The sequence below is a fragment of the Hippoglossus hippoglossus genome, chromosome 22, assembly GCF_009819705.1.
Source record: "Hippoglossus hippoglossus isolate fHipHip1 chromosome 22, fHipHip1.pri, whole genome shotgun sequence".
In the NCBI taxonomy this organism is placed as follows: Eukaryota; Metazoa; Chordata; class Actinopteri; order Pleuronectiformes; family Pleuronectidae; genus Hippoglossus; species Hippoglossus hippoglossus.
In genome coordinates, this window is record NC_047172.1 from 2035955 (window position 1) to 2062061 (window position 26107).

At 44.1% G+C, this 26107-nt stretch overlaps 4 protein-coding genes across 6 annotated transcripts in view; 3 read left to right on the forward strand and 1 right to left on the reverse strand.

The window, feature by feature from the left end:
* Nucleotides 1-492: 492 nt before the first annotated feature.
* On the forward strand, nucleotides 493-1875 carry LOC117756724 (zinc-binding protein A33-like). Its single transcript, XM_034577488.1, has one exon. The coding sequence runs from the start codon at nucleotides 493-495 to the stop codon at nucleotides 1873-1875; it is 1383 nt and encodes a 460-aa protein (XP_034433379.1).
* Nucleotides 1876-7991: 6116 nt separating this feature from the next.
* Nucleotides 7992-9374, forward strand: LOC117756727 (zinc-binding protein A33-like). Its single transcript, XM_034577491.1, has one exon. The coding sequence runs from the start codon at nucleotides 7992-7994 to the stop codon at nucleotides 9372-9374; it is 1383 nt and encodes a 460-aa protein (XP_034433382.1).
* Nucleotides 9375-17481: 8107 nt separating this feature from the next.
* Nucleotides 17482-18864, forward strand: LOC117756729 (nuclear factor 7, brain-like). The gene has a single exon (XM_034577493.1). The coding sequence runs from the start codon at nucleotides 17482-17484 to the stop codon at nucleotides 18862-18864; it is 1383 nt and encodes a 460-aa protein (XP_034433384.1).
* Nucleotides 18865-24095: 5231 nt separating this feature from the next.
* The window catches only part of brf1a (BRF1 RNA polymerase III transcription initiation factor subunit a), a 72796-nt gene continuing 70784 nt past the window's right edge, over nucleotides 24096-26107 (reverse strand). For all 3 annotated transcript variants that reach the window (XM_034577457.1, XM_034577460.1, XM_034577458.1), the window contains exons 19-20: nucleotides 24274-25249; nucleotides 24096-24216 (exon numbers count right to left, since the gene is read on the reverse strand). In XM_034577457.1, coding sequence (XP_034433348.1) covers nucleotides 25212-25249 — 38 coding nt within the window. In that variant the 3' untranslated portion in view covers nucleotides 24096-24216; nucleotides 24274-25211. The remainder of the gene's footprint in view (nucleotides 24217-24273; nucleotides 25250-26107) is intronic.

The following is a 26107-nucleotide window of genomic DNA, read 5'->3' on the forward strand; positions in this document are numbered from 1 at the left end:
CTCCCCCCCCCTGCACTTCCTGTTAATATTTAACTTTCACTTTCACGCTAGCAGAACGATCTCTGAACATTTAACACTCAGCAGATCACAAACATATTCAAGCAGCTATTTTACAACAAGTCTCTTGTCTGTGTGAGCTTGTTGCTGCCAAAGGACTTTTGACCAGTTATCAAATCCAAGGCTTGAATTACTTTTTACAATCGTGTCCTGACACAGCAGAGAAACCAGGAAGCATCTGTTCCTCCCTGAAGAGACGCAGGCTGAAAACCAGACGATCACATTCACCTTCCAAACCAAACTGAACCAAACCAGACCAAACGTCCTGAGTGAGTCCAGCTACAGGAGAGAAGAGTCAAACTACAACCTGCCGACGCTCCACACACTGACCGTGAGTTTAACAAACACCTCGACTCAGAGAGGAAGTAAACCTCAGTGAAGTTCGTGGAGCTGTGACTGACTGACTGTCTGTTTTCAGCTTCACCTGGAGACTCAATGGCTTCCAGATCAGAAGAGGATCTCTGCTGTCCCGTCTGCCATGATGTCTTCAGAGATCCTGTTCTTCTGTTATGTAGCCACAGCTTCTGTAAAGACTGTGTGAAGAGCTGGTGGAAAGACAAAGAAGTAAAAGAGTGTCCACTTTGTAAGAGAAGATCTTCAATGGAGGAACCACCTTGTAACCTGGCGTTAAAGAACCTGTGTGAGACCTTCTTACAGGAGAGAGATCAGAGCTCTTCACATGCTCTCTGCAGTCAGCACTCAGAGAAACTCAGACTCTTCTGTCTGGACCATCAGCAGCCAGTGTGTCTCGTCTGCAGAGATTCAGAAAAACACAGCGACCACAGATTCAGACCCATCGATGAAGCTGCACCACAACACAAGAAGCAGCTTCAGAAAACTCTGGAGCCCTTGAAGAAGAAGTTACAGTGTTTTGAACGTGTTAAAGTAAAGTGTGAACAAACAGCAAAACACATTAAGGTCCAGGCCGGACTCACAGAGACGCAGATCAAGGAGCAGTTTAAAAAGCTTCATCAGTTTCTGGAGGAGGAAGAGGAGGCCAGGATGGCTGCACTGAGGGAGGAAGAGGAGCAGAAGAGTCGGATGATGAAGGAGAAGATTGAGTCTCTGAGCAGAGACATGACGGCTCTTTCAGAAACAATCAGAACCACAAAGGACGAGCTGAGAGCTGAAGACGTCTCGTTCCTGCTCAACTACAAGGCTGCAGTGGAACGAGTCCAGCAGCGCCTCCTGCTGGATGATCCACAGCTGGCCTCAGGAGCTCTGATAGACGAGGCCAAACATCTGGACAACCTGAGCTTCAACATCTGGAACAAGATGAAGGACGTGGTCTCCTACAGTCCTGTGGTTCTGGACCCAAACTCTGCTCATCCAGTACTCGTCCTGTCTGAAGATCTGACCAGTTTGAGACGAGGAAAGAGACAGAAGCTTCCTGACAATCCAGAGAGGTTTGATGAATACATCTCAGTCCTGGGATCTGAGGGTTTTAACTCAGGGACTCACAGCTGGGACGTCCTGGTTGGAGACAGTACTTACTGGGAACTGGGTGTAAGAGCAGAGTCTGTCCAGAGGAAGGGAGACAAACAGTCTGGATACTGGGGAATATGGTTCTCTGAAGGTGAATACACAGCAGAGTCACCATCAGCAGTATCTGTTCTCTCTGTGCAGAAGATCCAGAGGATCAGAGTGAAACTGGACTGGAACAGAGGAGAACTGTCGTTCTCTGATCTTGATACTAACAAACACATTCACACCTTCACACACACTTTCACTCAGAAGATGTTTCCATACTTTAACACTGGAGATCACTTGAAGCTGTTACCTGTGAATGTCTCTGTGACGCTGGATCAGAGCAGTTAGAGAGAAAGATTGTATTCATCATGTTTATTTCTTCAAGAGAAATCTGCTGAATTTAAATGTTAAACTCGTTATTCTAAAGCTTTGTTTATTTCTCCTTTTACTTCTCACTCGTTTTTATTTCTCCTGTCGACTTTTCCACGTGTGTAAAAAGATTTCATTATTTTCTGATTTTTATCTTTGGTTTGTTTTTTACTTTCATGGAAAATGTTTTCTATCATTTAGATTTTGTGTGGATCCATGAAGTCGAGCAAACTGATGAAGATCCACATAAAAACACATTTATCAATAACAGCCGATCATTGTTCACATTCAACAAACTTTATTAAAACTCACACATGAGACATGATTCATGTTTAATCACATAAAGTCTGTTAACATATGAAATAATCCAACATATATGAACATTTGTCTGTTTGATGTGATGAAGCCAAAATGATTCTGTCTGTAAAAGTGTTTATTCAACAGCAGCCTAGTGATGTGATTTTAATATTGTGATCAAAATAATAAAAACTATGAAACAGAAACTGAGTTCTGACCTTTTTTAAGTTGAAATGTAAATATAACATTATCTGTCATTAAGTAGGATTTAACACTCAGATAGTTTCAGGTTTTTAAATTGAGTTATATATACGTTTATTCATGAATTATTACTTATTTAAATGTTGGGAGCTAATAGTTGTGAACAATAGTTGGGCCTACATGTGAAGACAAAGCCTGAGACCACATGTCTTCTTTGTTCTGGAGACAAAGACGAGCTTCCAGAACTCAGTCTCCCAGGGTGCTTCAACTTCACACCTAGGTGTGAACCTGCCCCTGGACACAGCTTTCAACCCCATTGGTCACTGTGTGCCCCCCCGACCCATGAGGTTACCAGGACAATAAAAGCCCAGTTCCCCCTCTTTTCTACTGACCTCTGCAGGAGGAGTAGGTTCCTCTCCCTGCTCCAGCTCCTTTGACCTCCGAGCAGGCCTGCCTGAAGCAGACTGCTGAAACCTTCCAAAAGGCAGGGACACGAGAGCCTGCCTAAGAACCTCAGCACAAGCAATTGGCCACGACACAAAGTCTGACCAGCAGATGCACAACAACAGGAGCCACGACCAGTAAGACCAGTTCACTGGACTTTAAACAGCACCTCAAAAAGGACCTTTCCCCCTTTTCATGAACTGGTAACATAACTGGGCTAATTACACGAGGCCTATGCACAGGACTGTTGAATTCTCTTCATGTGATTGTGGGAATCTAGACGACTGGCTCCTGTGACGTGGCTCAAGGTCACATGACCAGCCGGTCGGCAGGAAACATGAAAAGTCTACCGGGTTCAGCAGAGGGTCCCTTGACTCTGCTGCATGCGGATTGCTGCGGTGGACATCTCCCTTTAATGCAGGTGTGTGAATTGATTTATAATGAGCGCAGCATGAGTTTGATTGTATGACTTCACTGGTTCGTTAATTAGCTGCTCATCTCCTTTGAATTGTATTTTAAGAAGAGTCGGAGCTGTGGGTCCGGGTCAGAGCTTCTCTGAGCTAATTACCACTTAGCTCCGAGTGCCACTGTGTGTGTGTGTGTGTGTGTGTGTGTGTGTGTGTGTGTGTGTGTGTGTGTGTGTGTGTGTGTGTGTGTGTGTGTGTGTGTGAGGATACGTGAGAGACAAAGTATGTGTGAAGGTGTGAGGGTGTGAACGGATGAATCAAAGTTTCATTTTGGTTTAATTTTCATCCATTTTTCAAATGTGTCAAACACAAAAAATTCTGAATCACAGAATTGTGTGTGTGTGTGTGTGTGTGTGTGTGTGTGTGTGTGTGTGTGTGTAAAATTCTGTTAAAGTGAAATTACAACAAAGAGAAAACAGAAGTTCACGTCATTCAAGAGAAGCAAAACAATGAGCCCAAAGTGAAGAGATGCAAAAACAACTTCAAAGATGCAAATCGACCACAACAAGATACATAACAACTGCACGAAGACACAAAATGACTAACAAGATGTTGTGCCATAATGCATCAAACGTGATACCATAAAATGGTGTGCCTTTCGGCATTCAATAAATTTGGTTATCAAAATTAAATATTAAATATTAATATTTTATTATTAATATTAAATAATAACTTTAATTGATTAAAGTTACCTCGGGGCACCACCCTTCAAAGGAAGGGAAAAGATAGCCAATTTATTGATTAAGTCTCATAAAGGTTCTAACTACAAATTTGGAACTCTGATTAACAATTAAATTAATAACTATAACCAAAATTACCATATAGATAGTTAGCTAAGTTGAAGGATATGGAGTTCTTGACAGTGTAGAGGTTGGCGAAATTCACTTATGCAACATTAATAAATGCTTTCAAGATGGTCGCTGGCCAAAGAGATAACACCCTTCCCCCCCCTATTGGAATGTTTACGACCTGTAGAGATAATGAGGTGAAGAGTTATGCGTGTGTCTGTGTATGTGTGTGTGTGTGTGTGTGTGTGTGTGTCTGTGTGTCTGTGTGTGTGTCTGTGTGTGTGTGTGTGTCTGTGTGTGTGTGTCTGTGTGTGTGCCAAATTAGAGGAAGTTACTAGATTGGATGCAACGAAAGACTGTGAAGAGCATAACAGACTAACATTACTTTCTCAATAAGTTGTACCCAAAATATCACAACACCACAAATCAAACTTATAAACCTCACACAGAATCGAATAAACAGTCTTTGCTTAGCCTAGTATAATTATTAAGCCCAGTTGTGTTACCAGTCCGCGGAAAGGGGAAAAAAGAGTTGCTGTGCAGTTCGCAGTTTTGTGTCGTCTTGCTGGTTTCGGTTGAGCTGTGTAGCTCAGTTGCTGGCAGAGGTTTGCAAGCAGGACATCGAGTCGCTGCTAGGACGTTGGTAGAGCTTGGAGGGCGAGGAAGTTTCCTTGGTGAGATGAGCTGGAAGCTGCACCTTTGTGCTCCTCTCGAAGAGTTGGATGGGAAGAGAAGATGTGAGCTGGAGAAGAGGCTCGACAGCCTTCCCTCCTGTGGAAGGATTGTAGGAAGAGGATGAAGAGGCTCGACCGCCTTCTCTCCTTGGAGGGAGTGTAGAAAGAGGGTGAAGAGTTGGAGAACCTGGCTTATATTGGCCCGGTGACCTCACAGGTCATGGGGTCCAGAGTGACCAATGGGAGTTGAAACCTGTGTCCCTTGCTCTGGTTTTTGATGGCCCCTGGGAGACTGAGTCTTGGAGGAACATGCGGCTTCAGGCTCTTGACTGAACATGTAGGCCGAAGTGTGGTTTCACAAAGAACCATGGCCCAACAAAGACATAAAACACAACCACAATGCCGATAAAGATGTTAAACAACTACAGAGAGACAACGTGAAGACACGCAAAACTACAATGACGACACACAGACAACAAAAGATCAGAATAACAGAAAACAGGAAAACAGGAAAACAGGAAAGAAAAACACCACAAAGACACAAAATCAAAGAGAGAAGAGAAGAGAAACACCTGAAGTCGAGCGTTTTACACGTGTGTGTGTGTGTGTGTGTGTGTGTGTGTGTGTGTGTGTGTGTGTGTGTGTGTGTGTGTGTGTGTGTGTGTGTGTGTGTGTGTGTGTGTGGTGGGGGGTGTATCGAAGGTGTGGAGGAACATGCTTCTGTCAGATAAACAAAAACACTGTTGTCGTCTTCTCGCTTCCCTCACTTCAATCGAACTGAAACTTTCCTCTCTCAGAGTTTCATCGCTGCCGGGTTCTTACGTCCTGTTGAGATCCTGCTGTGAAATTAAATAAATATATTGGTTTTTTTTGTTTTACATGAATGAACTTCTCACTGAAACGTTTTATCTGACAAACGCAATTTGCTTAAAAAACGAAGCGGAGACGAGCACAGGTGCTGCTCGATCCTCGGGCTGAAACGTGAAATGAACAACAGGAGAGTTCCTGCTGCTGTTTGATTAAAGTTAACTTCAGTGGTTAGAGCCCATCACGTATATTAGCTCCACAGCTCAGGGACAAGAACCTGGGTTATATCCAGATTATTGAGGGGAATCATCATATTAAACGTGTCAATGTGAAGAATTTATAAAACCTGTTTCATGTCCATTATTAAAACCACTGGAAACATCTCCAGGGCTTTTCTGTGTGGAGTCCAGCTCACATCTTCTCTTCCCATCCAACTCTTCGAGAGGAGCACAAAGGTGCAGCTTCCAGCTCATCTCACCAAGGAAACCTCCTCGCCCTCCAAGCTCTACCAACCCTTCAAGCAGCGATGCGATGTCCTGCAGGAAAACTTCAACCAGCAACTGAGCTACACAGCTCAACAGAAACCAGCAAGACGACACAAAAATTCGAACTGCACAGCAACTTCCTTTTTCCCCTTTCCACGGACTGGTAACACAACTGGGCTTAATAATTATACTAGGCTAAGCAAGACTGCTTATTCGATTCTGTGTGAGGTTTATAAGTTTGATTTGTGGTGTTGTGATATTTTGGGTACAAGTTATTGAGAAAGTAATGTTAGTCTGTTATGCTCTTCACAGTCTTTCGTTGCATCCAATCTAGTAACTTTCTCTAATTTGGCACAGACACAGACACACACACACACACACACACACACACAGACACACGCATAACTCTTCACCTCATTATCTCTACAGGTCGTAAACATTCCAATAGGGGGGGGAAGGGTGTTATCTCTTTGGCCAGCGACCATCTTAAAAGCACGCTGACTCACACAGACACACACACGTATACTCATATACACATCTTTGTTTAGTAATTACACTGTTAGTAATTTGTGTTTTTATACTTTATTATATTCATAATAAATGTTTTCCTTTCACAAATGCTTTTTTATTAATGTTGCATAAGTGAATTTTGCCAACTTCTACACTGTCAAGAACTTCAGTGTTTCAGTGAGTAAACAGATAAATGTTATAATGCTGTTGAATAAATGAAACTGGATTGATTAGATATTATTCGGGGTCAGTACCTGTGAAGGTCTGAGTGGGGAGGTGGGTCCCCTTCAGAAGGGGGACAGACACTATCAAGGTATCACACTGTCCAGCCTCCAGGGGAAGGTCTATGCCAGGGTCCTGGAGAAGAGCCTCTGACCGATTCAGACAGAGCAACACAGATTCCATTCTGTCAAGGGGGGTCACGGTTTGTGGACTTGAAGAAGGTGTATGACTGAACCCAGGGAACCTGGTGCAGAGTAATGCAGACTCAGACTCAGCCAAGCAGCTGGGAGGAGATCAGCACCTCCAACCCCGAGGCCATGATCATGTGAAGCTTTTCAACCAGTAGATCTAGATTCACATCCAAACCCTGAGATGAGCAGAATGATTTCATGGATACAAGCGGCCGAAATTGGTTTTCTCCATCCGGTGGCTGGGCTCAGCCAGGGTGAGTGAGCTCGGAGTCGAGCTGCTGCTCCTTCTCGTGAAAAGGGAGAGAGGTGGTTCAGGCATTTCATCAGGAGGTCTCCTGGTGCTTTACATCCCATTTGGCTGAGGAATGGCTCAGGATGGAAGAGGAGCTGAAAAGTGTTGCTGGGAAGTTGGATATCTATAAAACCCTCTTTTCATTTTCTGACATTGTTTCCATTTGTTTGCACTTTGCTTCTGTCTCTTTAATAAGACTTCAGCTCTGCAGTTACGTCACAGACCCCCCCCCCCCTGCACTTCCTGTTAATATTTAACTTTCACTTTCACGCTAGCAGAACTTCCTCTGAACATTGAACACTCAGCAGATCACAAACATATTCAAACAGCTATTTTACACCAAGTCTCTTGTCTGTGTGAGCTTGTTGCTGCCAAATGACTTTTGACCAGTTATCAAATCCAAGGCTTGAATTACTTTTTACAATCGTGTCCTGACACACCAGAGAAACCAGGAAACATCTGTTCCTCCCTGAAGAGACGCAGGCTGAAAACCAGACGATCACATTCACCTTCCAAACCAAACTACACCAAACCAGACCAAACGTCCTGAGTGAGTCCAGCTACAGGAGAGAAGAGTCAAACTACAACCTGCCGACGCTCCACACACTGACCGTGAGTTTAACAAACACCTCGAACTCAGACAGGAAGTAAACCTCAGTGAAGTTCGTGGAGCTGTGACTGACTGACTGTCTGTTTTCAGCTTCACCTGGAGACTCAATGGCTTCCAGATTAGAAGAGGATCTCTGCTGTCCCGTCTGCCAAGATGTCTTCAGAGATCCTGTTCTTCTGTCATGTAGCCACAGCTTCTGTAAAGACTGTGTGAAGAGCTGGTGGAAAGACAAAGAAGTAAAAGTGTGTCCACTTTGTAAGAGAAGATCTTCAAGGTCAGAACCACCTGTTAGCCTGGTGTTGAAGAACCTGTGTGAGACCTTCTTACAGGAGAGAGATCAGAGCTCTTCACATGCTCTCTGCAGTCTGCACTCAAAGAAACTCAGACTCTTCTGTCTGGACCATCAGCAGCCAGTGTGTCTCGTCTGCAGAGATTCAGAAAAACACAGCGACCACAGATTCAGACCCATCGATGAAGCTGCACCACAACACAAGAAGCAGCTTCAGGAAACTCTGGAGCCCTTGAAGAAGAAGTTACAGTGTTATGAACGTGTTAAAGTAGAGTGTGAACAAACAGCAAAACACATTAAGGTCCAGGCCGGACTCACAGAGACGCAGATCAAGGAGCAGTTTAAAAAGCTTCATCAGTTTCTGGAGGAGGAAGAGGAGGCCAGGATGGCTGCACTGAGGGAGGAAGAGGAGCAGAAGAGTCGGATGATGAAGAAGAAGATTGAGGCTCTGAGCGGAGACATAACGGCTCTTTCAGACACAATCAGAACCACAGAGGACGAGCTGAGAGCTGAAGACGTCTCGTTCCTGCTCAACTACAAGGCTGCAGTGGAACGAGTCCAGCAGCGCCCCCTGCTGGATGATCCACAGCTGGCCTCAGGAGCTCTGATAGACAAGGCCAAACATCTGGGCAACCTGAGCTTCAACATCTGGAACAAGATGAAGGACATGGTCTCCTACAGTCCTGTGGTTCTGGACCCAAACTCTGCTCATCCAAAACTCGTCCTGTCTGAAGCTCTGACCAGTTTGAGACGAGGAAAGAAACAGAAGCTTCCTGACAATCCAGAGAGGTTTGATCAATACATCTCAGTCCTGGGATCTGAGGGTTTTAACTCAGGGACTCACAGCTGGGACGTCCTGGTTGGAGACAGTACAGACTGGTTACTGGGTGTAAGAGCAGAGCCTCTCCAGAGGAAGGGAGACAAACTGTCTGGATCATGGAGAATAAGGTTCTATGAAGGTGAATACACAGCATGGTCACCATCAGCATCATCTGTTCTCTCTGTGCAGAAGATCCAGAGGATCAGAGTGAAACTGGACTGGAACAGAAGAAAACTGTCGTTCTCTGATCCTGATACTAACAAACACATTCACACCTTCACACACACTTTCACTCAGAAGATGTTTCCATACTTTAGCATTATAGGTCACTTGAAGCTGTTACCTGTGAATGTCTCTGTGACGCTGGATCAGAGCAGTTAGAGAGAAAGATTTTATTCATCATGTTTATTTCTTCAAGAGAAATCTGCTGAATTTAAATGTTAAACTCGTTATTCTAAAGCTTTGTTTATTTCTCCTTTTACTTCTCACTCATTTTTATTTCTACTGTCGACTTTTCCACGTGTGTAAAAAGATTTAATTATTTTCTGATCTTTGGTTTGTTTTTTATTTTCATGGAAAATGTTTTCTATCATTTAGATTTTGTGTGGATCCATGAAGTCGAGCAAACTGATGAAGATCCACATAAAAACACATTTATCAATAACAGCTGATCATTGTTCACATTCAACAAACTTTATTAAAACTCACACATGAGACATGATTCATGTTTAATCACATAAAGTCTGTTCACATATGAAATAATCCAACATATATGAACATTTGTCTGTTTGATGTGATGAAGCCAAAATGATTCTGTCTGTAAAAGTGTTTATTCAACAGCAGCCTAGTGATGTGATTTTAATATTGTGATCAAAATAATAAAAACTATGAAACAGAAACAGAGTTCTGACCTTTTTTAAGTTGAGATGTAAATATAACATTATCTGTCATTCAGTAGGATTTAACACTCAGATAGTTTCAGGTTTTTAAATTGAGTTATATATACGTTTATTCATGAATTATTACTTATTTAAATGTTGGGACCTAATAGTTGTGAACAATAGTTGGGCCTACATGTGAAGACAAAGCCTGAGACCACATGTCTTCTTTGTTCTGGGGACAAAGACGAGCTTCCAGAACTCAGTCTCCCAGAGTGCTTCAACTTCACACCTAGGTGTGAACCTGCCCCTGGACACAGCTTTCAACCCCTATTGGTCACTGTGTGCCCCCCCGACCCATGAGGTCACCAGGACAATAACAGCCCAGTTCCCCCTCTTTTCTACTGACCTCTGCAGGAGGAGTAGGTTCCTCTCCCTGCTCCAGCTCCTTTGACCTCCGAGCAGGCCTGCCTGAAGCAGACTGCTGAAACCTTCCAAAAGGCAGGGACACGAGAGCCTGCCTAAGAACTTCAGCACAAGCAATTGGCCACGACACAAAGTCTGACCAGCAGATGCACAACAACAGGAGCCACGACCAGTAAGACCAGTTCACTGGACTTTAAACAGCACCTCAAAAAGGACCTTTCCCCCTTTTCATGAACTGGTAACATAACTGGGCTAATTACACGAGGCCTATGCACAGGACTGTTGAATTCTCTTCATGTGATTGTGGGAATCTAGACGACTGGCTCCTGTGACGTGGCTCAAGGTCACATGACCAGCCGGTCGGCAGGAAACATGAAAAGTCTACCGGGTTCAGCAGAGGGTCCCTTGACTCTGCTGCATGCGGATTGCTGCGGTGGACATCTCCCTTTAATGCAGGTGTGTGAATTGATTTATAATGAGCGCAGCATGAGTTTGATTGTATGACTTCACTGGTTCGTTAATTAGCTGCTCATCTCCTTTGAATTGTATTTTAAGAAGAGTCGGAGCTGTGGGTCCGGGTCAGAGCTTCTCTGAGCTAATTACCACTTAGCTCCGAGTGCCACTGTGTGTGTGTGTGTGTGTGTGTGTGTGTGTGTGTGTGTGTGTGTGTGTGTGTGTGTGTGTGTGTGTGAGGATACGTGAGAGACAAAGTGTGTGTGAAGGTGTGAGGGTGTGAACGGATGAATCAAAGTTTCATTTTGGTTTAATTTTCATCCATTTTTCAAACGTGTCAAACACAAAAAATTCTGAATCACACAAGTCTAGTTATTGGGCAGATGGATGAGTGTGTGTGTGTGTGTGTGTGTGTGTGTGTGTGTGTGTGTGTGTGTGTGTGTGTGTGTGTGTGTGTGTGTGTGTGTGTGTGTGTGTGTGTAAAATTCTGTTAAAGTGAAATTACAACAAAGAGAAAACAGAAGTTCACGTCATTCAAGAGAAGCAAAACAACGAGCCCAAAGTGAAGAGATGCAAAAACAACTTCAAAGATGCAAATCGACCACAACAAGATACATAACAACTGCACGAAAACACAAAATGACTAACAAGATGTTGTGCCATAATGCATCAAACGTGATACCATAAAATGGTGTGCCTTTCGGCATTCAATAAATTTGGTTATCAAAATTAAATATTAAATATTAATATTTTATTATTAATATTAAATAATAACTTTAATTGATTAAAGTTACCTCGGGGCACCACCCTTCAAAGGAAGGGAAAAGATAGCCAATTTATTGATTAAGTCTCATAAAGGTTCTAACTACAAATTTGGAACTCTGATTAACAATTAAATTAATAACTATAACCAAAATTACCATATAGATAGTTAGCTAAGTTGAAGGATATGGAGTTCTTGACAGTGTAGAGGTTGGCGAAATTCACTTATGCAACATTAATGAATGCTTTCAAGATGGTCGCTGGCCAAAGAGATAACACCCTTCCCCCCCTATTGGAATGTTTACGACCTGTAGAGCTAATGAGGTGAAGAGTTATGCGTGTGTCTGTGTGTGTGTGTGTGTGTGTGTGTGTGTGTCTGTGTGTGTGCCAAATTAGAGGAAGTTACTAGATTGGATGCAACGAAAGACTGTGAAGAGCATAACAGACTAACATTACTTTCTCAATAACTTGTACCCAAAATATCACAACACCACAAATCAAACTTATAAACCTCACACAGAATCGAATAAACAGTCTTGCTTAGCCTAGTATAATTATTAAGCCCAGTTGTGTTACCAGTCCGTAGAAAGGGGAAAAAGGAAGTTGCTGTGCAGTTCGAAGTTTTGTGTCGTCTTGCTGGTTTCTGTTGAGCTGTGTAGCTCAGTTGCTGGCAGAGGTTTTCAAGCAGGACATCGCGTCGCTGCTAGGACGTTGGTAGAGCTTGGAGGGCGAGGAGGTTTCCTTGGTGAGATGAGCTGGAAGCTGCACCTTTGTGCTCCTCTCGAAGAGTTGGATGGGAAGAGAAGATGTGAGCTGGAGAAGAGGCTCGACAGCCTTCCCTCCTGTGGAAGGATTGTAGGAAGAGGCAGAAGAGGCTCGCAGTCTTCTCTCCTTGGAGGGAGTGTAGAAAGAGGGCAGAAGAGTTGGAGAACCTGGCTTATATTGGCCCGGTGACCTCACAGGTCATGGGGTCCAGAGTGACCAATGGGAGTTGAAACCTGTGTCCCTGGGGGGGGTTTCACACCTCTGATGCTCCCTGGGAGACTGAGTCTTGGAGGAACATGCGGCTTCAGGCTCTTGACTGAACATGTAGGCCGAAGTGTGGTTTCACAAAGAACCATGTCCCAACAAAGACATAAAACACAACCACAATGACGATAAAGATGTTAAACAACTACAGAGAGACAACGTGAAGACACGCAAAACTACAATGACGACACACAGACAACAAAAGATCAGAATAACAGAAAACAGGAAAGAAAAACACCACAAAGACACAAAATCAAAGAGAGAAGAGAAGAGAAACACCTGAAGTCGAGCGTTTTACACGTGTGTGTGTGTGTGTGTGTGTGTGTGTGTGTGTGTGTGTGTGTGTGTGTGTGTGTGTGTGTGTGTGTGTGTGTGTGTGTGGTTAGAGCCCATCACGTATATTAGCTTCACAGCTCAGGGACAGTAACATGGATTATATCCAGATTATTGAGGGGAATCATCATATTACACGTGTCAGCTGTTGTTGTTCAATGGACCAAAATCACAGAGCGAACAAAACACAAACAAAACAAATAAACTAAAACCCTGACGACCATGTGTCAATGTGAAGAACTTATAAAACCTGTTTCATGTCCTTTATTAAAACCACTGGAAACATCTCCAGGGCTTTTCTGTGTGGAGTCTGATTCCCTCCAGTCTTCGTCTTCGTCCTCCCACAGTTCAGGGGACTCGCAGGTTTCGACTGTAGATTCACGGTTTGTGAACATGAATGATTTGTAGATATGGAAATCATCAGTCAGGATTAAATAGACTTACAGCCTAGAGGAGAAATGACTTGTGCACGGACTGAGGTTCAGAACATCTCGATACCAACGACTTTATCCATTTCATGTGGTCACTCACCAACACAACAGATTCCCAGTGAACATGATTCTCGTTCTCCAGGAGGATGAAGCGTTTATTTAACACAACAACAAGAGAAGAAACTGTTTCAACGTTTTACAGACTGAAGAGGTTTGTGAAGAAGTTTGTGAAGACGAAGGTGAAACTCGTTCTCTAACTGCAGTAACGTGTTGACAGGTCGAGACATTTGGTTTTAATGACGCAGTCGGTTTGACTCCATGTGTCGCTGCCTCCTCCGACGTGAAGCTGCTCAGGAGCCGTAACTCAGCTGCTCCACATGTTCGAGAATCTCAGCTCGGATTTAAACTCGTCTTCTCTTTCAATGCTGCTCTTCTTATGGGGGGGGGGGGGGGCGGGGGGGGGCGAAGCACTGACTTGCCAAATTCCTTTTCACCTTATGCAAATCTCCACCACAATGACGACTGTTGCACAGTGTTGCGTACGGTACGCCCGCTGACACAACGTGCCGCAGCCCAACGCACAGCGCTCCCTTCAGGTTTTCACGGCGCCGTAGCTGCACGAGTAGCTTGACACCAGGGAGCCAGGGATGAATAATACATGTGTGTTACTTCACCCAAACGTATGAATAATTCCGGACGTGGGCAGGAGGCGGTGCAGGGGAACAGGGAGGCACGATGACCATGTTCTCTGCGCCACCGCCCGCTGGCTGGTTCCATCTAAAAACACAGGCTCACAGTGCTGAACGCATCAGGTCTGAATCCGTTACAGTACAGAGACACTGCTCAGATAAACAAAGGGAGACACTCAGCGTAGGTAGATCTTCTGTAGCTGCTGATACAAAGCCCCCCCCCCCCCCCCCCCCGGCAGAGGCCTGGATTCAACAAGTTGAATTGGAAGCAGGGAGAAGGAGCCGGAGCCGTGTGGGAGTGTTTCTGCACCGAGGCTCCAGATTACACCGAACATCTAATCCAGTGGCCCGACCGCTCACAGGGTGCACGTGGAGGCCGGAGAGGTTTCAGGGTCTGAGAGGGTTTTAGAGTTTGGCATCGTGATCCAGACACAAGAGAGGAGAGTTCCTCCTCCGAAGGCCTCTGCAAACCAGTTTCTGTAATCCGTCACCCAGCTGAAGTCCTTGCACACCTCGAGTCTAATGAGATTTATTATTCTATTTGTTCCAGAAATCGGCAGCAGGAGATAAAATGGAGTTGGGCAGTGCAGGATCTCCTGGTCCTCTCACTTCCCTGAGCGGAGAAAAGGAAAATATTGGGTCCAACCGATCCTGAGAAGACATGAATTTCACCATCTGATCGAGATGTGCGATGAACGAGCTCGTGTTTATTTATGAAACGTGAAAATACGAACTCTGTGTCCGAAGAACTTTACACTCAAGCACAGCAGCTGCAAAGACTGAACACATTTCTTTATTTCTATGATGCCGCCATGTTCCCTCCTTTAAAAACACTATATGATTTATTAACGCTTCATACGATCTGATGCACGTGTGTATTCACAATAGATTTAATATGTTAAATGACGTACGACTGATTTAAAGCTCTGAAAGTGAATATTAATGCCTTGATAACATCTCACTGTGTAAACTCAGGAGTTAATGACACAGTTTATTAATTAATATCGTGAGTGAAGTTATCAGTTATGTAACTTCTCCTACTTTGAGCTTCCGACTTCTTCCAAAACAAAGCACAGCTGCAGGGATGATGCAAATTCCAGTGTCAAATAATTAACTGATTAACTTTAACCTGCTGATGCTTCAGTGTTTAAAGAGCCGTGAACGCTCCCCCCCCCTTGCAGCTTCAGCTCGTGGCTTGTTGATCTTCTCTTGGACAGACGCCATCACGGAGCTGCTCACCTCGGGTGTTTCCTGTCGCTGCTGTCGGGATTCGCTCCGCCGGCTGTTTTCTCTGCAGAGGTGTCGTAGTGACTCCTCTGTCTCGTGTCGGCCGTGACGACGGGGAGAGGAAACTCATCTGCAGCAAGAAAAACCCATCGTTCAAACCTGTCGGCAGAAACGCTCATCAGCACATCCTCGTCCTTCACTTCCACCCTCTCCTCTCCTTTCCTTCCCTCTCCTCTCATTTCCTTTCCTTATTTCTATTCTTATACTACAGGTACTGATTGGAGCGTTTAACTTAAAGAATAATTACCACATCATTGATCGGAGCCACTATTCTAAAGTTTCAAAAAGGACATTTATAGATACAACAGCTTCTATTTGTAGTATAATGGATCATAATCACAAAACCATAAGTTGTTTGAATCACCTCTGACCTTTAATGACATGTTGTGATTCCCAGTGAAGTCTGAGTGACGCTCCTGTTCTTTCTGCTGGTGGAGAAGTGACAGGCAGCAGAGAGAGAGCACCATGACATTTACCAAAGGTCACAGGCAGGATTTGAACCCACGATATCATCATACGCACCTTGGTCCGAGCGCCACCAACGCCAGGATGAATCCTCCTCCTCCTCCTCCTCCTCCTCTCTGACTGACTCGTCCTCTGAAGGTCAACACAAGATTAATGAGCTGATTGCTGACGGAGGAAACGTGTCCGACACCGGGGCCTTCCTGTCTCCGTCCTCCTGTAATGATCATTTCTCTTATCTACACAGACTCTCTCCCAGCAGGAGGTTCTGAAACAGTCTGGAGGACGAACCTGCCCCCCCACGTTTTCCCCCGTGGGGGGTTTGGTTCACTTTTCATGCAGGAGCAGTTTTCACTTTTTTACAGACTTTCATTGATCTGATTTATTCTGCAAGAACATTTTCTGTTTCAGAATCAGTTCTCCGTTCTGTGGACAGATCTGGGAACTGGTCCCTCCTGGTCTTTGAGGAGACATGTGTTGTTTTCTTCAGTGTTTCAGTGAGTAAACAGATAAATGTTATAATGCTGTTGAATAAATGAAACTGGATTGATTAGATATTATTCGGGGTCAGTACCTGTGAAGGTCTGAGTGGGGAGGTGGGTCCCCTTCAGAAGGGGGACAGACACTATCAAGGTATCACACTGTCCAGCCTCCAGGGGAAGGTCTATGCCAGGGTCCTGGAGAAGAGCCTCTGACCGATTCAGACAGAGCAACACAGATTCCATTCTGTCAAGGGGGGTCACGGTTTGTGGACTTGAAGAAGGTGTATGACTGAACCCAGGGAACCTGGTGCAGAGTAATGCAGACTCAGACTCAGCCAAGCAGCTGGGAGGAGATCAGCACCTCCAACCCCGGGGCCATGATCATGTGAAGCTTTTCAACCAGTAGATCTAGATTCACATCCAAACCCTGAGATGAGCAGAATGATTTCATGGATACAAGCGGCCGAAATTGGTTTTCTCCATCCGGTGGCTGGGCTCAGCCAGGGTGAGTGAGCTCGGAGTCGAGCTGCTGCTCCTTCTCGTGAAAAGGGAGAGAGGTGGTTCAGGCATTTCATCAGGAGGTCTCCTGGTGCTTTACATCCCATTTGGCTGAGGAATGGCTCAGGATGGAAGAGGAGCTGGAAAGTGTTGCTGGGAAGTTGGATATCTATAAAACCCTCTTTTCATTTTCTGACATTGTTTCCATTTGTTTGCACTTTGCTTCTGTCTCTTTAATAAGACTTCAGCTCTGCAGTTACGTCACAGACCCCCCCCCTGCACTTCCTGTTAATATTTAACTTTCACTTTCACGCTAGCAGAACGATCTCTGAACATTTAACACTCAGCAGATCACAAACATATTCAAGCAGCTATTTTACACCAAGTCTCTTGTCTGTGTGAGCTTGTTGCTGCCTAATGACTTTTGACCAGTTTTCAAATCCAAGGCTTGAATTACTTTTTACAATCGTGTCCTGACACACCAGAGAAACCAGGAAGCATCTGTTCCTCCCTGAAGAGACGCAGGCTGAAAACCAGACGATCACATTCACCTTCCAAACCAAACTAAACCAAACCAGACCAAACGTCCTGAGTGAGTCCAGCTACAGGAGAGAAGAGTCAAACTACAACCTGCCGACGCTCCACACACTGACCGTGAGTTTAACAAACACCTCGACTCAGAGAGGAAGTAAACCTCAGTGAAGTTCGTGGAGCTGTGACTGACTGACTGTCTGTTTTCAGCTTCACCTGGAGACTCAATGGCTTCCAGATCAGAAGAGGATCTCTGCTGTCCCGTCTGCCATGATGTCTTCAGAGATCCTGTCATTCTGTTATGTAGCCACAGCTTCTGTGAAGACTGTGTGAAGAGCTGGTGGAAAGACAAAGAAGTAAAAGTGTGTCCAGTTTGTAAGAGAAGATCTTCAATGGAGGAACCACCGTGTAACCTGGCGTTAAAGAACCTGTGTGAGACCTTCTTACAGGAGAGAGATCAGAGCTCTTCACATGCTCTCTGCAGTCTGCACTCAGAGAAACTCAGACTCTTCTGTCTGGACCATCAGCAGCCAGTGTGTCTCGTCTGCAGAGATTCAGAAAAACACACCGACCACAGATTCAGACCCATCGATGAAGCTGCACCACAACACAAGAAGCAGCTTCAGGAAACTCTGGAGCCCTTGAAGAAGAAGTTACAGTGTTATGAACGTGTTAAAGTAGAGTTTGAACAAACAGCAAAACACATTAAGGTCCAGGCCGGACTCACAGAGACGCAGATCAAGGAGCAGTTTAAAAAGCTTCATCAGTTTCTGGAGGAGGAAGAGGAGGCCAGGATGGCTGCACTGAGGGAGGAAGAGGAGCAGAAGAGTCGGATGATGAAGGAGAAGATCGAGTCTCTGAGCAGAGACATAACGGCTCTTTCAGACACAATCAGAACCACAGAGGACGAGCTGAGAGCTGAAGACGTCTCGTTCCTGCTCAACTACAAGGCTGCAGTGGAACGAGTCCAGCAGCGCCCCCTGCTGGATGATCCACAGCTGGCCTCAGGAGCTCTGATAGACAAGGCCAAACATCTGGGCAACCTGAGCTTCAACATCTGGAACAAGATGAAGGACATGGTCTCCTACAGTCCTGTGGTTCTGGACCCAAACTCTGCTCATCCTGTATTCGTCCTGTCTGAAGATCTGACCAGTTTGAGAGGAGGAGAGAGACAGAAGCTTCCTGACAATCCAGAGAGGTTTGATTATTACTCCTTAGTCCTGGGATCTGAGGGTTTTAACTCAGGGACTCACAGCTGGGACGTCCTGGTTGGAGACAGTACACGCTGGACACTGGGTGTAAGAGCAGAGTCTGTCCAGAGGAAGGGAGACAAACTGTCTGGATCATGGAGAATAAGGTTATATGCAGGTAAATACTCAGCATTGTCACCATCAGCATCATCTGTTCTCTCTGTGCAGAAGATCCAGAGGATCAGAGTGAAACTGGACTGGAACAGAGGACAACTGTCGTTCTCTGATCCTGATACTAACAAACACATTCACACCTTCACACACACTTTCACTCAGAAGATGTTTCCATACTTTAACATTATAGATCACTTGAAGCTGTTACCTGTGAATGTCTCTGTGACGCTGGATCAGAGCAGTTAGAGATAAAGATTTTATTCATCATGTTTATTTCTTCAAGAGAAATCTGCTGAATCTAAATGTTAAACTCGTTATTCTAAAGCTTTGTTTATTTCTCCTTTTACTTCTCACTCGTTTTTATTTCTCCTGTCGACTTTTCCACGTGTGTAAAAAGATTTCATTATTTTCTGATGTTTATCTTTGGTTTTTTTTTTACTTTCATGGAAAATGTTTTCTATCATTTAGATTTTGTGTGGATCCATGAAGTCGAGCAAACTGATGAAGATCCACATAAAAACACATTTATCAATAACAGCTGATCATTGTTCACATTCAACAAACTTTATTAAAACTCACACATGAGACATGATTCATGTTTAATCACATAAAGTCTGTTCACATATGAAATAATCCAACATATATGAACATTTGTCTGTTTGATGTGATGAAGCCAAAATGATTCTGTCTGTAAAAGTGTTTATTCAACAGCAGCCTAGTGATGTGATTTTAATATTGTGATCAAAATAATAAAAACTATGAAACAGAAACAGAGTTCTGACCTTTTTTAAGTTGAAATGTAAATATAACATTATCTGTCATTAAGTAGGATTTAACACTCAGATAGTTTCAGGTTTTTAAATTGAGTTATATTTAAGATAGAAAACCAAAAGAAAGAAAACCCCCACAAAGACACAAAATCAATGTGTGTGTGTGTGTGTGTGTGTTGCCTTTGGTGTAAATTTGGAGAAGTGTCACTTCACTAAGCAAGTTTTCTTCTCGTGGTTTTTCTTATTTCCGTTTTCCAGATGTCACACTTGCCTGCACACGTGATGACACACACACACACAGACAGACACACACACGTCACACCGTCTTTACAGTAAGTCATTAGTGAGTTTGCATCACACACAGTTATCATGCGAGAATCCTCCCATCTGCTCACACTCCTGCCCGGCCTCATTACCGGGGGCTCCCGTCGATAACAGACTCCTGCTTCTGTTTTTAAAGGCTCCATAAATTATTCAGTAATTAAGAGGTTTGTGCTGTTGCCTTTATTCAGGAAGTCTGCCTCTGCCTCCTCCTCCTCCTCCTCCTCCTCCTCCTGCTGACAGCTCTGCAGGAGGAGACGTGACACATGAAACAGGGAAACTCCTGGTGGAGCCGCAGTCAACGTTTCTTCTTCTGTTTTATTGACCTTTTCATTTGCACAATCTTGTTTTCTGCAACTGGGGAAATCTACGGATGAAATATTAATATTGTGATGTGAGAATATTTTACCTGGGACCTTTTCCTTCATCTGATAAAATGACATTGTCCTGTCGGTGGATTTAAATTAAATTGGGGCCAAAGGACAAGTGGATGCAGAGTTAGTTCACAAATAAGTATTTTAACAGTTAATCTAATAAAACTAGTGCTAAATAAATGTGTCAGATGTTCTTCTTCTAAATATGTCTGTTATTTTTCATAAAGATCCATGAATTATTTCTCTGGGAAACTGTAAATGGTTAAAATTACATCTCACAATATCCCAGAAAGTCCTGCATCATCCCCCCCCCCCCCCCCCGATCCAGATTCACACCAGGTTTCAAATCTGGTCAACACGCCTTCATATTGTTAGAAGAATGAAAGGAGCGAAGATGACGTCTGATAATCTGAACCAAAGTGAAAAACCTCATGGATCTAAACACCAGAAAATATCCATTTGTTTTAATGTGGAATTATTTCCTGGGAACTGGAGAAAAAGGGTCAATCTATTTATAGTTCCTCTGTCTTCTACTCCTTCTCTTTCATTTCTCAGCCTTCTATTTATTCTCTCTCACTTCTTCTCCTCCCTCCTCATCCTTCTCTCTTCCATTACTCACGTTTACATTCTCTCGTCCCCATTTCATCTTCCATCATACCCTCCTCCTTCATCCTCCTCTCTTTCCTCCTCCCCTCCTCAGGGTTCTGGTTATGTAAGAGCTTAGCGTGTTGATGTGATGCAAATGGAAGAGTGAAGGCTGCCAAGCTGAACACGCACGAACGCACACATGCACACGCACACACACACACCTGTGTAAATCCTTGAACGTATATGGACGCTTGGACATTATAATGATTAGATTTTCTGTCAATCTTCCGTAATTGTTTAATTGACTCACTAATGTAATCACTTGTAGACGTAGGATTATTTTTAGTTGACTCTTAGTTGACCGTCATGTTTCATCCTGTCTGTTTGTTGTGGTGAAAGTTTTGGACAAGAACGAACTCATTCGATTCTGGATCTGGACAAAGGAGGAAGATCCAGGAATGTGGTTTCAACGTCTTCAACAATGTGAGACGGGAGGTTTTTGGACATTTGACATTGTGAGACCTGGTGCAGCTTGATTGGAGGTAAGGGACGGTCGGTCCTTCATGTGTGAAACTGTCTCACAGTAAAAGAGTCTTCTCTTCACATTCCCTCATGTTGTGGCTCCATGGTTCTGCTGCTGTGGTCAAACGGAGACCCGGTGCAGTCAGCGTTACACCAACCTACCGAGCTGCACATTGAAATCACACAAACCAGACTCACCAGCGTCTGTGGGGGGGGAAGTGAACACTGGCTGCCCGGCGACCACTCGGCCCCAGTCCCACTCTAATAGGCCCATTAGTCACAGAAACAGACTGTGAGTGATTATGAGCAATCAGGCTGTACAGGGAAAGAGCACCGAGGGAGATGGAGGCTGGGAGAGGGGAGAGGAGGAGGAGAAGGAAACAGGAGGTGGAAGCAGAGGGGAGAGTAACAGAGAGAAAAGAGGAGGCGGGGAGCACGGAGCACGGAGGCCGAGAGGAGGACGAGGAGGACGAGCAGGACGAGCAGGAGGAGCAGGACGTCCCTGAGCTGCGATTATCGCTCCGGACGAAAAGGTTAATGAAGTCATTCAGAGGAAAAATAAAACATTGATCGTCTCTTCAGCCTCCGACCGAGAATCAGACAGATCGAAGGAAACCGGCTCAAATTCAGAGGAGGACGGTGCTGAAGAAAATCATTTGTCGACATCAGCATGGAGGGGAAACACAGTGTGTGTTTAACATGTGTGTGTGTGTGTGTGTGGTTAAAAAGCCTCCACCATCGACTCCACCACAGCATGAAGCACTATGGCCGCGGTTGCCATGGCTACGGTGAACGCAGCCCGGAGGTGGGTTCTCGTTAAGGAGTTAATTACCTGCCCAGATATTTTTGAACCTTTGGCTGACGAGGTCGTTCGGAGCTGGTCACCGTCGGAGACAGAATAAAACAAACATTTAAATAAAGAGTGAAAAGGTGAAAGTTGAGATTTGCTAATAAGTGAACAACTTTGTTTACCTTCCATTTTTCTGCAGGTGAAATTATTTATATAGATGAATGTAGATTATTTCTTTATGTCTATTTAGCTATTTTACCACCTTCTCTGTATATTTACATTTTCTATTAAGATGTATTTATTGAGGCACAGTTTAATTTATGGCAAATATATATTCTATATTAAGTTCTAATGCATTTACCTGACGATCCTCTGATCCAACGAACTGAATCTCCGTCCTCCTGTCACCAGTTGAGCTGCATCGCGGTGAATAATCACAGTAAACATGATCACAATAATAATGACGGTAATTGCCTCCTCGCGCTGCCAGCGGCCCGGTTTGTTTTCTGATCCCTCTTCACAGGAGTCATTTTGGTCTAATGGTCCGTTTAATCTGCCTCTTTCTCTTCTCCTCCTCCTCCTCCTCCTCCCTCTCTCCATCTTTGTTTCCTCCTTCTTTGTCTGAAACGGAGCGAGTAACTAACACTAAACGAGATAAAAGAGGCTCTGATTTGCTTCTGAGAGGCTGATATGCACATAATTCTCATGAGGGAATAACGGAGCTGATCGTTCTTTTGTTCTTCTGTTTGTTACAAATCTAATTCGACAGACCTCTGCTTTATACTTTCACTTGGTTTAAAAAGTTCCTTTATGTGATTTAAACCCCTGAAACCAGCGACTGATCACAACACAATCGAAATTTAATTGAATGAACACAAACGAGGTAAATAAATGTCTTTCATTAGTATGATATCAAATGTTTGCTTTGGTTTGCAGCTCTTAAAAGAAAAGTTCGGGTCACGTTGAGGAGAGAAGATAATCTGAGATTTTAAGAACAAGGCTGTAATATTACAAGAACAAGTTGTTATTAAATGAGGAAAGAGTCATGATGTTATGAGAATAAAATCTTAAACAAGAAAAAAAGTCAGTAAAAGAATAAATTCATATTTAAATGTGAAAAATGAGGATAAAGTTGAACTAAGACAAGAAGAATTCTCCACATTCCTCATTTGAATGCTACAGGCTGATCTTCAGATGTTCCCTAAAATTCTGACTTTATTCTCATAACATTACGACTTTATTCTTGCGATGTTATGATTAAAACATCTTTCCTCCCTGTAAGTGGCCCCGATACTCGGTGTAATACATCTCCACCCTTCGTCAGCCGCTCGTCTTCCCTCTCACCTGCTCTGTGTTCGAGGACAGAAGCTGTAAACTCATTATCCGCGAGCTCCTGTTAAATCACTTCTCTAATGAACAGCAGCCGAGGTGAATAAGAACATAATGATTTTAGAGCCTCGACGATTCTCCCACGTCGACGAATGCAAATGAGGTTTGTAGTGAATCCTAATCAAGTGTAAAGAGAAATAATTTCGCCCAATCAAACACCGGGATTCCTGCTGCTGCGTTTACACTCTGCACTCGTCTATATTATTTATGTGGAGATTAATTTGATTTAATCGACTGTGTAAATATTAGTCTCCACTGGAATTAATTAGAGGATGAAATAACGAGGCGTGAGGCTGAGCAGAAAGTAAACTGAGATCTGCATCGTGGCTGAGAAAGATTCTGTTTCCTGCACCGGGAGTAAAAAAACACACAACTTTCCAGGTGAGGTGATGAACGTGCACGACTCTTTTGGACATTCTCCAGGGTTTCGATTTTGCAGGAGAGACTCTGGAGAATGTGCAGGTGTGAAAACAGCGTCTGTGACTGTCTGTAATTCCACCGACGTCCTGATATCCAGATGCTCGACGTCAACATCCAACATCTTCACACACGACACACGTGCAAACACTTGAGGGACGAGGAAACGTTTCTTTTTCTCACGTAGTGAAATCTTTACTTTAGCAGCAAACTCACACAACAGTATGCAGGTTGTAACATCAGCAGCAGCAGCTGAGGCGTTCAGGGACGCCTCGTTAAACACTGTTGTGTGTGTGTGTGTGTGTGTGTGTGTGTGTGTGTGTGTGTGTGTGTGTGTGGACACAGTGAAAAGGCCACAATCACTTTCACCTCTCAAGTGTCATTACTCCAACACAAAAAATCATAAAACCTTAAATAGAAAATAGATCTTCTCTCTGACGGGGCTCCCTCCTTCCACTGGAAAAAAAACATCGCCCCCCCCGACTCTAAACGCCTCTGTGGACATCGTAAAGCATGATTAACTCAAAAGGAAAAGATACGACCTCGTTAAATTAAATCGGTTCTGTCACAAAATAATCAGGAAAAGCCCAAACTGAATTACCAGCAAAATAAAAAATGCACTAAAATCTCACTATTTCAGATTCAACAACAAACATTGACCTGGGATTTCTTGTTCGAAGGCGTCGTCGCTGTGAGACTTTGGCTTCGGAGACGCAGGCGGCTCGCGTCCGTCCACCAATCACAGAAGGCTTTAAATCTACCTGAAAAAATACAATCGGCCAATCACTGGTAGCGATGATTGATCCCACGCTACCTGATTGGCAGAAGCTTGTTTGGAGAGCGTGTTGCTGCGGAGAGACGCTGAAGTGTAGGAACTCGGTTCGGAGGTCGACAGGAAGTTGTTCACGTCGCTGCCTGTTAAGTACTCGAGTGATAAGTGCAGCTTGAAGGATGAAGACAGTTTGTTCCACTTGTGTTTCCGGTGACTAAACGATGGAAAAGGTTAAAACCAGGAGAGGAATCCTGCAGAGAGACGACCGCAGCATGTCTCTCTTTAATGATCGTTGCTTTAGCAGCATTTAAATGACTGGTTTTCACCGTGAAGTATTAAAACACAGTCATGTATATGTTATTAAAACAGTTGCATGTAACCTAACTGTATGAATGTTTGTCCCAGTTGAACTTCCTTCCTTCGCAGTGTCGGCACTATCCCTCATTTCCACTCCCCCCCCCCTCTGTCCGCTCTGTGCGTCCAGGCCGAACTGGACGAGGAGGAGCGGGAGTTTTTATTCTTCCTCTCGGCTTCACAGTTCTCATCCGTGGCTGCAGCCATTTTGTTTCCCTTTGTCGTGAACACGTGATGCAGTCGGGGATCCAAAATGGAGCGAACCCACAACAGATAATGAGCCGAGGAGGCCGAAGCTAGAATCCCTCGTCGTACTCTCCATCGCAGCCGTAATCTGGAGGAGAGAAGGAGAAGTTAAATGTCTCAAGTGTTACTTTAAAATCCAGGAGAAACATGGAACAAGGCAAAAGGTTTTACTGGACGACGGCCTCACGCTCAGGTTCCACAGATTTGTGGTGAAATGAAATAAAAGGTTCAACACTGAGGCCCCGCGTCTGACCCTGACCTTTGACCTCTCAGGGGAGTCACGGACTACAAACAAAGAGTTTCCACTACAGGAATCTATTAAGAAGCTTGTTTTCTTTACTGCGGCCGAGTCAGAGACCTTAAAGTTTAACAGCCACAGACGTAAAGTGGAGAAATTGAATCTTAGCGACGGCTCATTAAAAGTCAGCAGGAGTCGGAGCAGGAAACGGAGCCGTGACCCCGAGCGGCAGATTCATTAAAAAAAACTCTTTCACAGTCAGAAGCTGCGTCAGCGTCAGAGAAATTCAAACGTTCAAATGCAGAGATGGAGAAGATGAAGATTATCTTTTTAATAATCATCACGATGTTTTAACTTCAATCAGTGCGAGAGTCTGTCTCAACTTTTATCTTGCGTCAAACACAGAAACATTATTAGTTGATTAATCACTTTATTTTCATAATAATTGTTTTACTTTGTTTTAATGTCGACTGTGAAACTTGTGACGTGAGGTTTGACCACGTTTTTACATCAAATCACGTCTAATAACTAATTAAAAACAAACAAACAAACAAAAAATACTTCAAATGACAGAAACCATCTTTGACAAACATTCACTTGATGTGTGCTTTGACTCTTTAGGTCCATGACCCATCTGCTAACATGGAGGAGGCGGGGCTCATGACCTACACTGCAGGGACCGAGGAGGAATCGAGATCTGATCAAACT